We start from the raw sequence: 16358 nt of genomic DNA, 5'->3' as shown, positions 1-16358 counted from the left end.
AATTCAATCTATTAAAATAACTTAGATGTCACTGTCGGTAATTTAAAAATGCTAACAAATATTATGTCGATTTGCATTATTTCAACCATTAAACACAGGTCACTGTTAAGTAATAGTTTTCTATATAAGATAAGCGCAAAGCGATCACTTAGTAATCTTCCCCACTTTCTGATGTATTGATAAAGGTAGTAATAACTTGGTTTTGTTTGAAATTAATTTTAATAGGTATAGAATTTGATGTCCAACATACTGGTAAGAACTCTTCAAGGTCCAATCCTACAGATCTATCCGATGCGGTAGGAATGAATTCGGGAGAAGAGGATCGTTCTTGTGACGGCGGTGCACATACATTTTTCGAAGGCGGTTGACTAACGTATATTTCCACAGGAGCATTCTTGGTACTGGAAATTTGTACAATTGACTTTTTAGTTGACAATAATAACAATAATAACTATGACAGCCAATAGCAATCAGCTATCTTTTAGTAAAAAATATAAATGTAGAAAACGACATTCACCTTCTGTTATTGTGTGCCGAATAATCTCTAGTGATCGGTGCTGCGGGTGTATCTTGGGAAGTACGAGCAGGTCGACAAAAAGAAAGCGACCGAGGAGGCGGGGCAGCCTTTCCCAAAGACATTTCACTGGTGCTGATTCGGAGAGAGCCGGGCCCGCTGTTGGTGTTCGCGTTAACGGTGGCTTTGCTCTCGCCGTCCGAGTGTTGCCGCCGAAGTGGTCTGCTGCTCACCGCTGAAATCATCTGCGGCGAGTCATCTATTGTTTTAGTTTCTTCATCCGAGTCTTCGTAAGGTGTGTGGACGCTTTCGTAAGATCTGTAATTGGGAGGAAATTCGCCAAGATGTCACTATCTTTTTTGTAGCAATATGACCTTGATGGAAGGTCTTCTGTTGTGTGCTTTTAATCAATTTATTTTAATTAATGCAAACTCGAATGCTGATACAATACTGGAAGCCGCATAGTGAACGACAACCAGTAAATTATCATATCCATATTGTATGGCCTTTATCAGTCACAAATATTTAAAACATTTTCTGGTATCCCTCAGGGCTCAAACTTGGGGCCATTGTTGTTCACGATTTTTCTAAATGACATAGCAATGGTCATTAAAAATGCTACGTTTTTGGTGTTCGCTGATGACTTGAAACCCTTCATGGAGGTTGTCATCTTGAACGATTGTCGTCAACTCCAACTTGATAAAAATAATCTATTAGATTGGGGCAGGCGTAACCAACTGGACTCTAAATGTTGATAAATGCAATATTTTATCGTTTACTAGAGCCTCGCGAGAATTATTTCTTCAATGTTCGATGCATGGCAGAGTTCTTTCGCGAATACCATCTCTTAAGGATTTTGGCATTACGTTTGACAGTAAACCGTCATTTAGTGGCCATATGGCTGTCATTTGTAAAAGGGCACTACAGATGTTGGGCTTCATCTTGCGTATTTCCGGGGTCTTTTCGGATGTTGCGGTATTAAAATTCCTCTATAACTCCTTAGTTAGAAGCCTGCTTGAGAGTGGGTCGATTGTTTGGGCCATTCATCAGTTGAAATAGGACCTTATGGTGGAGTGACTTTAAAAGAAATTTTTGAGATTTGTATGGATACTATCCATAGGTAATTCTTGAGGTTGTATGGATACTCTCCATAGAATTCTAGCATTCTTGGTAGTATTGACCTGTGTCCCCCTGATAACTATCTTAGAAATCGGGAGCATCATTTTTTTGTTGTCCCAAGGTGCAGAACTATCCTGCCATTGGTAGTGCCAATTGCGAGGGCAATAACTCTGTTCATAAATCATAAGTTTGTTCATAAGTTTCATAAATTCTTAAAATAGGGTCAACTTGGCTCATTCTCTGTACTTCCTTGTATCTAATTTATAATTTTTGTACTTTGCATCTATTTTTTTCACTATATATGTAATATATACGGTTTTAATACTATTTCTTTATTTTTGAATGTCTTAAATTAATGATTTCTAAATTTCGTAGATGTTATAACAACCTTTTTTTCTAGAAATGATTGTTGGACCCATTTGCTAAACACATTGGATACTTGCACTGAATCAAACACATATTGAAAAAATAACATGTGATTTTTGACAAATCTGGGATTCAAACAATCTGCAAGTACGTAGGTACTTGGGTCGGTAACTTAGTGGTACGGGCCCTTGGCCAGTATATATCATGTATACCCACAGAATCAGCAATTTTATGATAGTTTTAGAGTATTGGACATTTACCTGTGTGAATGGTGTGTAGCAGCATCACTGTTGAGAGATGTGGGGGCAGAATGATAAGTAGGGGATGGGGGGTCCATTGAGTTCAATGACAACCCTCGAATCTCACTTGACAGCGACGACGGTTGATTGACATCTACAACATTGATTACGACGTTTTAAATTATTGTCCCAACACAAAACAAGAGTCTCTGTCAAATTACCTATCATGATAAAATCTTTTCTATGTCAAAAGAACAACAATATTTTAACATGTCAAATCATACTTTCTATTTTGTAAACTATTATATGATGGGAGACTACGATATAGTCTTTCCAGTGAATAATTCTAAATTACATAATATGAGATTTAAGATTTGTAAGTATTTATCTCTGCCATAGATGACATATGCTCGAAGCGCATTTATGCGCTCTACATATCCGTGCATGCAAGGTTCGTCATAGGAAATGAGCATGTATACATGCTGTACTTTACACTCACTACACTAGCCCCAGTCGGTTGTTTTAATTTAAATAAGTAATATATTGTACACAATATAGTATGTACTGCCATCACTTGTAATCATGGTGACATTCTTAACCGATATAGAAGTTTTTATGATATACTTTTAATATATTTCTAAAATATGATTCTAAGGTTTTGTTTTTCATAGAAATTCATGGCCCGCCGGGTACCACCATTCTAATACCTCTAAAATTCTTGCAGTTAAGTTATATAAGTGAAGTTAGCAAAAAAAGGCTTCCTTTCTGTTCACAATAATGTAAATAAAAGGGTTTGCAATTCCCGGATTCAGATACATTTCTTGATCCCGAAATTCTGGGATTGAAAATGTTGGAATCATGGAATTAGTTCTTACATGATTTGTGATAAAAATACATGTTTTTGTCAGCTAAAAAAAATCAATTTCAGGAGAGTAGTTAGTTTATTAATAAAAAAATAAGTACCTAAACTACCATTAATTTCATAATTTTCTTGGGATTTCGGGATTGGGTAAAATATTAATATTTATAAAACTTCAATCAAATAATCAATCAATCAAATTCAACAAAATCGTAAATAAACAAAGTGTTACTAAAGCTATCCGTTCAAGCCCTGCGACCGCGACAGACAATATTAGTGCTCTCGGTGCAGTAGTGTCGCTTATCGCTGTCATGAGGTGCGAACAGCTTGCCGTTTGTTAAATTTAAATTTCTTGTATATAATTTTTGTTGGTATAAAGTCATATTATCTATAATCCTATATAATCTTAAGATACTAATACTTATCCCATGATTGCAATACTTATAGTAGGTACATATTATATAGATTTAGCAAAAATTTAAAACCCAACACACTGTAGTTAGTACTTGGTCCACATTATTTGAAAGATCAGAGCCGTTTTCATCTGTATGATATCTTTTTAGACATGTTAAATGCCACCAGATGTATAGTCATCCATAGTGGGTTTCAAAGTAGTACTTCTCTTGATTTTTCAGGCCTTGAATTAGGATATAATAACATATTCTTTCAGTACCTACGGAAATATTTCCTTGCTTTTCTGGTTAGTTAATAATTAAAAATTATAATTTTGAATAATGAAATGTGCTGTGATCTCACTGCTTTATCAAACGAAAGTACATCTATCCCTATAGTTGTTTTCTAGCAATCATGTTTATCGTTAATGTGAAATTTAGCAAATGCACACGTATTTAAAAGGTGTATAAAATAAAATAACATACGTATAGAAAAAAGTTAAAACAATATGCGTATACAAAACTATGTGAAAAGATCTTCATCCGCAATAAGACGCCACAATTTTTTAAAAGCTTTACATGTAATTGGCCTTTGTGGCGACCAGGTCGGACGGCCTGATGGATTGACATAAGCATCTCTTCTCAGAGGATGTGGCTTGCATCCTGTAGTTATCCGCTACATGGACATGTTGGTCGGGCGACAAGATCAAGGTCAAAGAGAAGAAAGAAGCAGCGAATCCACGATGGCCTGTCAAAAATTGACTGGTGTAGGTCTGTAGTCAGCTGGGTTATCTCCAATCACCATTGTATGTTTGAGAAAAAACAAACATGTGTGCCTACCCTTGGTGGAGGCATCCCACTTTCGCTGCAAGGTCTTTGAAGCACCATCCAGTGTCATTTGACGTACTGTCCGCTTTGTATTAACAATTGAAGTTAAGCGCCCTCCATCGAAACCCGCCCCGCACCACACTCGGTCTTAATCGAGCGTATCGCGGGATCCTACAATTGGTGATGTGAAGCATCTGAAACAATTGGACTGGGAGTGTCCTGCGAGAAGATGCCCAAGACTTAGGTTACTATGCTCAAAGTAAGCTCTGACTGAGTTTAATGAGTTTATTTTAATGCAAAGTGAAAAGCACATGGAAATGACGAAAATAAAATGAAGTTACGTTGTGTATACAGCAAAGAAAACGAAGCTAATCATACGGACAGCAAAAATTATGTGAAGAGATCTACACGCCCGCGGTACGACGCCGCAAATTTTTTAAAAGCAAGATAATTAGCCTTAGTAGCAACCAAGTCGGACGGGCTGATGGGCCCAACAGCTGGTTGGACCGACTTGAGCATTTCCTCTCGTTCAGAGCACATACTCAAGACATTCCCAGAGGATGCGGTTCGCATCCTGTATTTCCCCTCCGCATGGACATGTCGGACGGCTTGCAAGTCCTACAGTAAACATGACTAGTAGAATAGGCCTACTGAGTTATAAGCGGCAGGTTGATGCTAGCATAGCAGATTTCAGTTTCAATTATGCAAGCCACAAGTTAGATAGCATTCAATATACACCGAAAATCATAACATTCAATCAAGTATTAGTGCAGTTAAAATTATTGTTAAATAAAGCAAAGTTGTGTGTTGAAGATGGAAGTAGTGTGCTAACCTGTAGCCAGTCCGGGGGGAGGACTGTCCGGAGGGGCAAACAAACTTGTGCTGGGTGGCGGAGTGCGATTTACTGTCAAAACACACCACAATGTTATATTGTTCACTGCATCCACGTGATCACAAGCTGCGCTTAATATATTATGTCATAAAATACAGCAAAAAATATGGTTCAAGTATTCATACTAACTATTTAATTATGTCTGTTATATTTTTTTTCCATTAGAGTATGGCAAATTGGAGAAGAATAGTTTCTACACTGTCATCCCTAAAACCAGTGGCCACACCAAACTGACGTGCCTTTGTACCTAGTAGTTTGGTTTACCTCGATTTGTCAGATATTTCCCTAATCTTATTATAACTTTATCTAAATGGTGGAAGAATAAGAAGAATAAAAATTGTCTCCTCCTGTATGTAGGTATGTGAATAATGTTTTCCATCCAGGGTGGAATATAAAAAAATATGGTCATTTAAATACAACATTTTAAATGTTGACGTTTGTAAATAATTTTTATACAACTTTTAAACAGTATTTATACAATAGTTAGGTACTTACAGCAGTAGCAAAGGGTGGAGGTAGGCTGTTAAGATCCAGCTTAAAAAGTGCACATTCTTTGTTAGTCATATGTATTTGTTTTTATTGAACTAAGACTTCAATTTACAGATGGAATGGTTAGTTTTCAAAAATCAATTAAACCCTGCCTAACCAAACTATAATAGATAAAAAATATTATTCTATCTATAAAATATTCAAAGATATGTATATCTCGATATATAATTGCATAACTTGAGATATTTTATAGATAGACAAGTATTTTTTGACTATTATCTACAACGGCTTGGTTTTAGCAGTGTTTAATTGAATTTAAAAACTAACCAACACCATTTGTAAATTGTAGTCTTATTTCAATGAAAACAAATATGTACATATGACTGATAAAGTTTAGTGTGCACCATTTATGTGCGGATCTTAACAGCCTAACGCCACTGACGTACAGACGTACCTTGGTCTGGGCATTCATAACGGCAAGACAATTATAATTTCAATTTTTAAAAAGCCAATCATAATCATAGTTTTAAGAAAATATCTGGACATACAAAGCACGAGAAAATTTCAAGATAAATTCTTTGGCCAGAGGAAAAAGGAGTCAAAGATATGAAATTTGTATGCATCTCTTTGACATTTAAAAAAAATGAGAAAACAAGTCAGCACAATATTTTTCCTTGATTTATTAAAAAAAAAAAAAAAAAAATAGCTCTGATTTTGACTCATCCCCATGTTGTTTGTTGATGAACATTAAATGGTACATGGTCAATTTCACTTTTCGTACACAAATGAATGTCACACGACATGTTTTGTTTTCCAGCTGTCACAATGTCTATTTCCTTCATTCCTAGACGTTTCGTACTCTAAACGTTTCAGCAGAATACAATGACCAGTCTGGCATCTCAGGTCTCAATTTGCTGGCACCCTTTTTACTTACTCGGACCAACGTTCACTGTCAGTCAACTCTAACATTTTACAATACATACATTTCTTAGACCAGTGCGCTTTACCACAATATCTATTAAGAGTAGCCTCTGTAATGAAGAAAGGAAGAAGGTGACGAGGAAAGAAGGAATACACAGTATACACAGTCACAGCCTAAAAACAAAATATGACAACAAAAGCCTCAAGCAACATATAAATTTACTTTGACGAATTTTATAGCTATCACAACGCACCATGAGTACTTTAGAGCAGTGGTTCCCAAAGTTGACTGGGCTCCGACCCATCTAACAAAAATTTCCAATCTTGGGACCCACCTCTTAGCTGTCTTAGAGAAAAGAGGGCATAAATATTGGTAATGCTCAGATTCCCTAGTGGCGAGTCGTGGAACTACTTAATGCTGTCTTATTTGTTTTAATTGAAATAAAAAAAATATTTTTTATAAGTGTTACCAATATGAATGAAAGACTGTTGAAATAAGAAACACAACTTAAATAAAAAAAAAAAATATTACTTAAATACCTACACCTGCAAGGTTTTTTTACAAAGTTATTTCAATGGGAAGGATGTATTTGTTTCTTATTTTTCTTCATTACAGTTTTAGCATCAACTTCAACTTTAGTTACTTTTAATCGCAGTGAGTTTGATATATCCAATTTATTTCGGTATTTAGTTTTAATGTTTATCACTTCCTATTTTTTTAAATTCGTGTATACAGTAGCGAGGGCCCACTCAATATTCGCCCGCGACCCACTGGTGGGTCGCGACCCATAGTTTGGGAAACCATGCTTTAGAGTATTAAGTCAAAAATTATCATTTTTTTTGTTAATAATGCCGTTTTATGCAGAATTTTTTACTTTAACGTAGTAACTCAAACAAAATGTGAAATGGGTTGTAGTTGAGTTACTTCACTAAAGTAGTTTCAAAATATTAAAAAAAAATGACTGCCTTACTATATTATTAAGATATAATATGGTAATGCATCATTGTGATGTATATTTTTGGTGCATTAGTGTATTATTTTGATTTGATATACTAAAGTATTAAGCTCATACGAAGTTCTTAAACTTACCACAATATTACAGTACAAAATTGATTTGTTTCTTCAAACTCTGATATCTCAAAACTATACTTTTGGATTTAATACACTAAAGTACTCATGGTGCGACAACATAAAGTAATACACCTCACAATTATTAATAATGCCGTTGTTAAAAATTAATATGGTTCAGGACAGCTTCAAATCAATTTTAAATTTCAATTAAACTGAAATCATATAATTTGGCGGTATCTCATGCTCAATGTATTTTAAAAGCCATTTCAAATTCCTGATATAGCAATTCTAAAATTAAAGTTCACATCTCAAGTATGTATTCATATAATCATGCTGCATATTATATTGATTGCTAAATGAATGACATAATTGACAATATTTACAGCATTCATTCTATATGGATAAGACATAATAAATAAAGATGTCTTGTGTTGGTAAAAAACTTACATGCTCGGCTAGGATGAAATATTTCCGTGTAATCGGTGAAATTAGGGATAACAGCGGGCGGCTCCTCTTCTTCTGTGCCTGACGCTGACTCTTCCACCGTCCTCTCGTCAATCAGAGACTTTCTGTGGACAACTGAAATAAAAAAATCATGCATATTTAAAGCAGTAAGCTTCTTCAATGTTTTTAAACATGACATTATTGGATTATAGCATGATAACAAGAATTTGGTGGATATACTTGGTTCACATAGGCACATCATTTTCAAAGAAATTGACCAGTTTACAAATGCTTTGTACAAGAAATGAAAATATAATTAATATTAAATTCTACAGGTTTTTTTAAAAAGGTTTGTCGATAGCTATTTCGGTTGTAACACCATTATCAAGACTATTCAGATAGGCCGTTTGCCTTTGCTTAAATACTATACGTGTATAGATAGAGACAGAATACATTTTCTTATTCGTTCCAGCAATATTATGAATTTTTACATTATTATTAATTGTAATATTATTAATACTTTGAAAACCCTAAGTGGGTTTTCCCTAAAGGCAAACGGCCTATCTGAATAGTCTTGATAATGGTGTTACAACCGAAATAGCTATCGACAAACCTTTTTAAAAAAACCTGTAGAATTTAATATTAATTTTATTTTCATTTCTTGTAAAATGGAATTCTACCAAGTAAATGCTAACTCAATTAATAAATTGAAGATGGCGGATATAGCCATCCAAGCAAGTTTTTATAGACGTTTAAAACTTAAGCATAGAATCACGGTACAGAACGTGTGGTTTAATGAGCAGTGCATTAAGTGTAAAGTGTCCCCAAGTTACATCCAAATCAAGACAAAATCTACTAGCGCAGCAGGTAAAACTGCTATCAACAGAGCAAAGAAGATTTGGCTGAAGGCAGAGATCCGGGAGGGTATGAGGAAACGTGATAATCTTTTACATTATATTAAACTTCTTCATTCAGAATTATCCTTTAAACTTCATCCAATTGAATTCGATACATTAGACTATGACATTCGCGAAGAGATTAGCCAAATTATATTTGACAAATTTCAGAAACAGTGTCGTAAACTTAAAAAACTAACAGAATCTCATAACGTTAACGTAGAATCAACATCAAAATTCATTGTTAAACAAATTAAATTTTATGAAAAAACAATTAACTTGTCTAATGTTACATTTTCTAATCAAGAAATGCAACTTTTGAACAAAGGATTTAAATATCAAATCCCACAGTTGCCATCTAAGAAACAACTGGAATTACTAGCAATTGACACTGAAATGGCATTAGCTAGAGCTGATAACAATAAATTACTTAAACATACAACAGCTAAAATGATTTCGGATGCATTGCACACGAAGAAACGCGTGGTCAATAATGAAGAAATTTCACATCTTAAATCTATTAAAAATAAAGTTAAAGATTACGACTTGGTGATCACCAAAGCAGATAAAGGCAACTCCGTTGTAATTATAAACAGAGCAGATTATTTAGAAAAAGTTAATAACTTTCTTAATCCGCGTGAGTTTGTTAAACTCAATAAAGACCCTACGTCTAAAATCGCATCTAAAGTTAAAACATTAATAAATGATTGCACTATCACTTTCCCCACCGAAGCTATCAAACGTAGTGTTACTCTTATGAATCCTATGGCACCCTTACTATATGGTCAACCGAAGATACATAAGACTAATATTCCTATTAGGCCCGTGGTATCATATACGAATACGCCAACAGTCAAATTAGCATATTATATTAATAAAATTTTTAAACATCTAACAAATTTCAAAGCCAAAAGAAGCCTAGAAAATTCAGTTGACTTAATTAATAAAATAAATACCATAGATTTACCTAGCAACTGTAAGCTGGTATCATTGGATGTAACCAGTTTATTTACTAACATTCCAGTTAAAGAATGTTTAGAAATAGTGTACGAAAAACTAGAAAAAGCTAAAGTACACCCATTTGAGTTAGAAGAAATTTATTCTTTAATGAAATTATGTGTAGAAAATAACTATTTCTCATTTAATTCAGAGTTTTATAATCAACTTGACGGAGTCCCTATGGGGTCTCCTTTAAGTCCTTTGCTCGCAGAACTTTTTATGGACAAATTCGAATCGGAATCACTTAAAATAGACTCAGTAGCTGACATATTATATTACCATAGATACGTGGATGATATTTTGATTTGCTGGAAAGGAACTGACCGTCAACTTAACTCGTTCGTCAAAAGGGCTAACGCATTGCACTGTAATATTAAATTCACGGTCGAAGTAGAGATAGAAAACAGAATTAATTTTCTAGACCTCACTATTCAGAGGGTTAATAATAAACATAACTTCAAAATATATAGAAAACCCACCTTTACTGAAACTACTATACATAAAGGATCGCAACATCCATGGATTCATAAGTTGGCGGCATACCATGCCATGATCCACAGGCTAGTTAGCGTACCCATGAACAAATTAGATTTTGAGGATGAACTACATACCATTAAACAAATAGCCTTAAGTAATGGATATGAAACATCAATGGTAGATAAAATATTATATAAAAAACAACTTAAATTAGCTAGATCAACAATATACCCTAACGTTAAAGATTCAAATCGTTATTACAAGTCCATTGGTTATCACGGCATTATTTCAGACAAAATTTATCAAGAAATTAAACATAGCGTTAACGTAGCATTCAAAGCTAATAATAATCTAGGATTAAACTTAAAAAATAGTAAAGATAAAATCAACAAACTGGAGAAAAGCGGAGTTTATAAAATAACATGTGGCACATGTAGTCTATGCTACATTGGTCAATCTGGCAGGTCAATAAAAACTCGTTTTGAAGAGCACCTCCGGTCTTTTAAGAATGGTAAAACAGATTCTCAGTTTGCTAAACATTTGATATCAAACTCGCATAGCATCAGTAACAATGAAACGCCACAATGTTTGCATATATGTAATAAAGGTTTAAAATTAAATTTACTTGAACAGTTGGAAATTAATCGCGAATTATCCAAAAGTAATGACATAATTAATGAAAATTTGGTAATGTATTCGTCGCCACTATTAAATATAATCTAAACACACGATTAAGACAATTATACTAATAATATTTTAATTGATCAATAATGTCAATAAATAACCATCGAATACTGTAATTTTGATAAATTTTGAAAATTTCGATATCCATTTTAAAAAACCAACTTAGGGTTTTCAAAGTATTAATAATATTACAATTAATAATAATGTAAAAATTCATAATATTGCTGGAACGAATAAGAAAATGTATTCTGTCTCTATCTATACACGTATAGTATTTAAGCAAAGGCAAACGGCCTATCTGAATAGTCTTGATAATGGTGTTACAACCGAAATAGCTATCGACAAACCTTTTTAAAAAAACCTGTAGAATTTAATATTAATTATATTTTCATTTCTTGTAAAATGGAATTCTACCAAGTAAATGCTAACTCAATTAATAAAATGCTTTGTAGTATGTATCAAGTTGGAGCTGACGACAATCATATAAGGTGACAACTTCCAAAAAGAGTTTCAAGTCATCAGCGAACAACAAAAACATAGCATTTTTATTACACCTATGTCATATATAAAAATCGTTAACAGCAACGGCCCCAAGTTTGAACCCTGAGGAACACCAGAAAATGTTTTAAATATCTGTGACTGATATAGGCCGTACGATACATATTGTACTTAAGTACTGTATCAGTACCTACTTAAATTTAAAAATTAACATTTGATAAATAAACAATATAAAAAAATATTTAATATTCACAGAAATATGTCAATCCTCCAAAAATCATAATACATTATGTTTAATTCATAAGATTTTGGTTATGAAAAACAGTTCCCTGCGAATTTTTAAATTTCACTCAAACTTCCTCATACATATATCTCAATCAAACCTTGTTTGGATGGGCGTTCTTTGGAAAAACTCTTTCTGACGGAAGAATTCTTCTGGAATGGAGACGCAGGTTCGACGGCAGGACCAGGCGGAGGAGGACCACCGAACGGATGTACTTTTGAAAGTTCCACTACATTCAGGACTACATGTGTGAAATGGAACCATCCTACAATCTGTAAATGGAAAATCAATCAGTAAATGGACAATATAAATGATAATAACAAATTAGATGTTACACATTTTTAATATATCAATGGTTCATGTCCACAATCTACTATGATCAAAACATATATTTTTTAATGTTTACACATAGACAAATTGAATTATTCAAGAGCTGAACAAACGGCCAAAAGTGACATAACAATACTAAAAAATACGTCAAGATCAATTTTCACATCACCGCATATAAACTAACTTCTATATCCAGTCTTCTACGTCACAGCGCTGTATGCGCTGCCATCGTTGCGTAACAGCAGATACTCTATCTCTGGCACTATTGAAAGGAATTAAAAGCTTTCTTTTCTGTTTCTCCTCATCAAAATTATCATATTCAAAATAATTTTCCTTGTCTGGTTCCGTAAAGGTTTAGGCATTTTGATGTTAATAAAACTAGACGTGATATCGAACACACACTGAATTATGGGCATGGGGAATGTAGTAGCCGGGAAAATAAATCAGAGGGAGGGTTTTAGTTCCAGAAACGACCGTGGTGATGTAAAAGATTTGATATAGATGTCGCACTGTAGCTATTTATACATGACATAGGATTCAAACACATATAATAATATGTAACTTCTTCTTTTCTTCTTCTTTCGACCATGTCCGATCCTAACAGGATCATATGGGCCTCCACAGAGTAGAGGTTTGTATTGACAGATTTTGTTTTTTACGAGAAATGGATGTCAGCCACTTGCTCAACCTATTAGGCCCATACCCTGACACACACAAATTGAAAAACAATATGTGTACTTGCCAGACCCAGGATTCGAACCTGGGACTCACAGCATTATAGTCCAACGCTTAAGCCGCGCGGCCACCGTGGGCTGTATAAAAAGTTATCATTATTTTTAATTTGAATGTTTTGGCATGATTTGTTCCCGTCAAACACTAAACATATTAATAAACATAGTATACCTATATAAAATATATATTTTTAAAGAAATAGTGGGTGATTTGAGAACAACAGCTCATTTACAGAATGTTGGTAACAGTTATGTAGATTGTAGAATATATCATTATCATCATCAGCCTGAATCTATCCACAGCTGGATGAAGGCCTCTTCAAGCTGCTTCCACTTCTCTCGGTCCAGTGCGTTGCGTTGCCACGTATTTCAGCAGAACTTTATCATTTCATCGATCCAGCGGCCTCTAGGTCTACCTTGCGGATGTTTTGTACCTATTGGATACCACTGGATGACTAATGGTGCTTCCCTTGATCACATATGCGTGTGAAACATGGACTCTAAGTAAAAGAGAGATCCAGAAACTTAGAGTAGCACAACGTGGTATGGAGAGGTGCATGCTGGGCATAACGCGAAAGGACAAAAAGAGGAATGAGTGGATAAGGAAGCAGACAAGGGTTTGCGATATGATAGAGTTCATTTAAAGCCTCAAATGGAGATGGGGTGGACACATAGCTCGAAGAAGAAACAATTGTTGGACAAATTTAGTCATCTAGTAGAATATATTATGATCACATATTATTTAAAGATGTACTATATTAATTCAACTTGGTCACTAGTGCAATTACATTCGTTAAATCCTCAGCACATTAATTATTATAAATAGTAGTGGAGCATACCAATTTATTATGTGCCACAGTCATGTCGTGTATCTGTCCCCAACAGGCAGGAACGGAGTCGAACTGTCGTGTCGGTTCCCAACCAAGCACCTGCAATCCTTCACTTCCGGCTCCAAGTAGGCATGCACCGTTGTCGGAAAACCATACTTGCCTAGAATTCAATTTTAAAAAAACGTTAAGACACGGTAGTTATTTCATGTTACATATTACATAATATATGGAATATATAGCTATTCACATAGATTTAACATGTACATAGTTTTTGACATTTCATAAAATAATTAATTATCTATTTGTCAGCCCATTAGTATGGAGCGGTTTTCAGCTGATGAAATTTTATATCGCTAAGGTGCAGGCAAGACCTTTTGCTTGTATGGTAATCTCTATCAGCATAGCAGGAAGTTTGAAAACCTTATTAGTTCGACCATTTTCTATACAGGTACAGCATTTATAATATGACAGTGAAGCTGACATAAGATTACAATGATTAAAATAGATACAGAGCAGATTTATATCTAGCAAATTTCACACTTGTGCTCTAAGACATTTGCATATTAACCAGGCTCACACTGAGATAGAAACAACGTGAATTAGTGTAAGAAGCCTAACAGAAGTATTTTATACAATAAACAATCATTAGATTAAAACTCATGTAAAATAGCAAATAACAGTATGTAAGACAACATTAGGAAGACACCATTATCTATTTTATTTACGAACAATGTAGGTATTCAGTCCTACCAGCATAGGAATTATTTTAATATTTCCATAGTTACCAATCAAACCATACTAAAAATGTTCTGGAATTAATATCAAGTGTTAGTAGTAGTGTAGTTTAATCTCTTTGGTTTTCCACATTTTTAATTCACCTTATTGCGGCGGATTGTTTCTCAGTGCTTGATACCAGCTGAAATTTCTCCATGTCAAAGAAATTGGTTATTCTATCGGAACCGCAGCTGGCCAGCAGAAACTCGTCCGGATGAAATCTGACACAGGTGACTGGGCCCTTATGCTCTGTGAATTGCTGCAGGACTTTCCCGTTTCGTACATCCCACACTTTTACAGCACCTAAAAAATAAATAGCATTATCAAATTATGTGTCATAAAATTCCTCATACCAGTAAAGATAGACCCATAAAAGATTATTTTACTCAAGTTATATGATTCAGTAGTATACCAATTAGTAGATGTTAGCATTTCATGATTCTAATCACAGGTCATAGATCCAAATTCTGCCATCAAAATTGACATGCTTCTTTCAACCAATGTTTGAATCCAACAAATGAATCTATGATATTGAGTAACTAAATAAGAAACTAATCTTTCTGATTTGTTAAAATCCTTTAGGCTACCTGCACAAGTGGACGGCGTCAGTTGTAGAATGGTGATTCTTTATGCTATCTGCCTCTCAAATCATGTGTCGCAAGTTCGAATCCCACATCTGGCAAATATTTTTTCAATGTGTGTTTGATGTAGAGTAAGGACTCAATGAGTTGGGGAAATGGCTAACAGCCAGTCATCGAAAAAAATCTGCTAAAATAACCTCCACCAGTGAAGACCCAGTGCAGTGCTTAAGGAGCAAAAATGGTAGTTTACCATTTTTTGATGAAGGTAATTAAGTAGTTTAGAAAATATATTTTAATTAGTAGGGGTGCAGAAAGTCAGCTTCTGAAGCCGTAGGTTCAAGGCTGGTAATTCATATTATGTATGTTGTTTTTTTAATGTGTTTGGATTAATTGGATCATTCTATTTTTTGATAAGTATATACCTTCTTCTCCCCCCGACGCAATCCACTGACCATCAGGACTAAATTGTAAGCTATTGACAGCCATTTTATGACTAGCGTATGTGCATATACAGCCTCTCTGCCGAGTGTCCCATAACTTAATATTCATGTCACAAGATCCAGTGGTCAGATATCCGCCGTACGGGTGGAAGTCCATGCATTTGATGGCAGCTTTATGTCCGGTGAGAGATGTGATTAATTTCGCCGCCTCCAAGTCCCAAATCTTCAACGCCCCCGCTTGTGATCCGGCGCACACCATTTCTTCCGAATGGCCAAATGAAACGCATTCTACTGGCGTTGTGTGACCGCTTAGACTCTGAAATAGAGAAATTTGAAAGAAAAAATTGATCCTGTCAAGTAATAAAACTTAAATTTTGATACTACTGATGGAAATGCAATAGCTAAATGATACATCATCGTCGTCGATAAGTAGATTGTCAGATTTCTCTACCCAACAAACCAAGAATATACCACTGTACATATATATAATCAATCAACTTGGTTATTACGAGGAAGATGGGACCGACTGAATTTGCTCGTTATAAGCATTACTCGTTATATCGTTATATAACATTTTGCACGCCACATTCTATTTAAGCATAGAACATAAAAAATCTGAAAACCTTCGTAAAAATACCCAAAACAAGCATGGCATTCATAAACTACAAAAGAAGTTGTTTATTGTAATGAAGTGCTGAGC

At 34.5% G+C, this 16358-nt stretch overlaps 2 protein-coding genes across 2 annotated transcripts in view; one reads left to right on the top strand and one right to left on the bottom strand.

Annotated features, from left to right (window-relative positions):
* Nucleotides 1-16358, top strand: part of LOC147066447 (uncharacterized) — a 1147709-nt gene that overhangs the window by 29258 nt on the left and 1102093 nt on the right. The window lies entirely within an intron of this gene.
* Nucleotides 1-16358, bottom strand: part of kat80 (katanin p80) — a 28590-nt gene that overhangs the window by 8806 nt on the left and 3426 nt on the right. Inside the window, exons 3-11 of the mRNA XM_085955496.1 lie at nt 15641-15974; nt 14742-14940; nt 13873-14023; nt 12073-12244; nt 8139-8270; nt 5150-5221; nt 2260-2392; nt 518-832; nt 251-401 (exon numbers count right to left, since the gene is read on the bottom strand). Of these exons, the coding sequence (XP_085811622.1) occupies nt 251-401; nt 518-832; nt 2260-2392; nt 5150-5221; nt 8139-8270; nt 12073-12244; nt 13873-14023; nt 14742-14940; nt 15641-15974 (1659 nt within the window). The remainder of the gene's footprint in view (nt 1-250; nt 402-517; nt 833-2259; nt 2393-5149; nt 5222-8138; nt 8271-12072; nt 12245-13872; nt 14024-14741; nt 14941-15640; nt 15975-16358) is intronic.

The sequence above is a fragment of the Rhyacophila brunnea genome, unplaced genomic scaffold (assembly GCF_057557595.1).
Source record: "Rhyacophila brunnea isolate RB1 unplaced genomic scaffold, BYU_Rbru_1.0 scaffold_5, whole genome shotgun sequence".
In the NCBI taxonomy this organism is placed as follows: Eukaryota; Metazoa; Arthropoda; class Insecta; order Trichoptera; family Rhyacophilidae; genus Rhyacophila; species Rhyacophila brunnea.
This window is presented reverse-complemented; position numbering and strand designations above follow the sequence as displayed.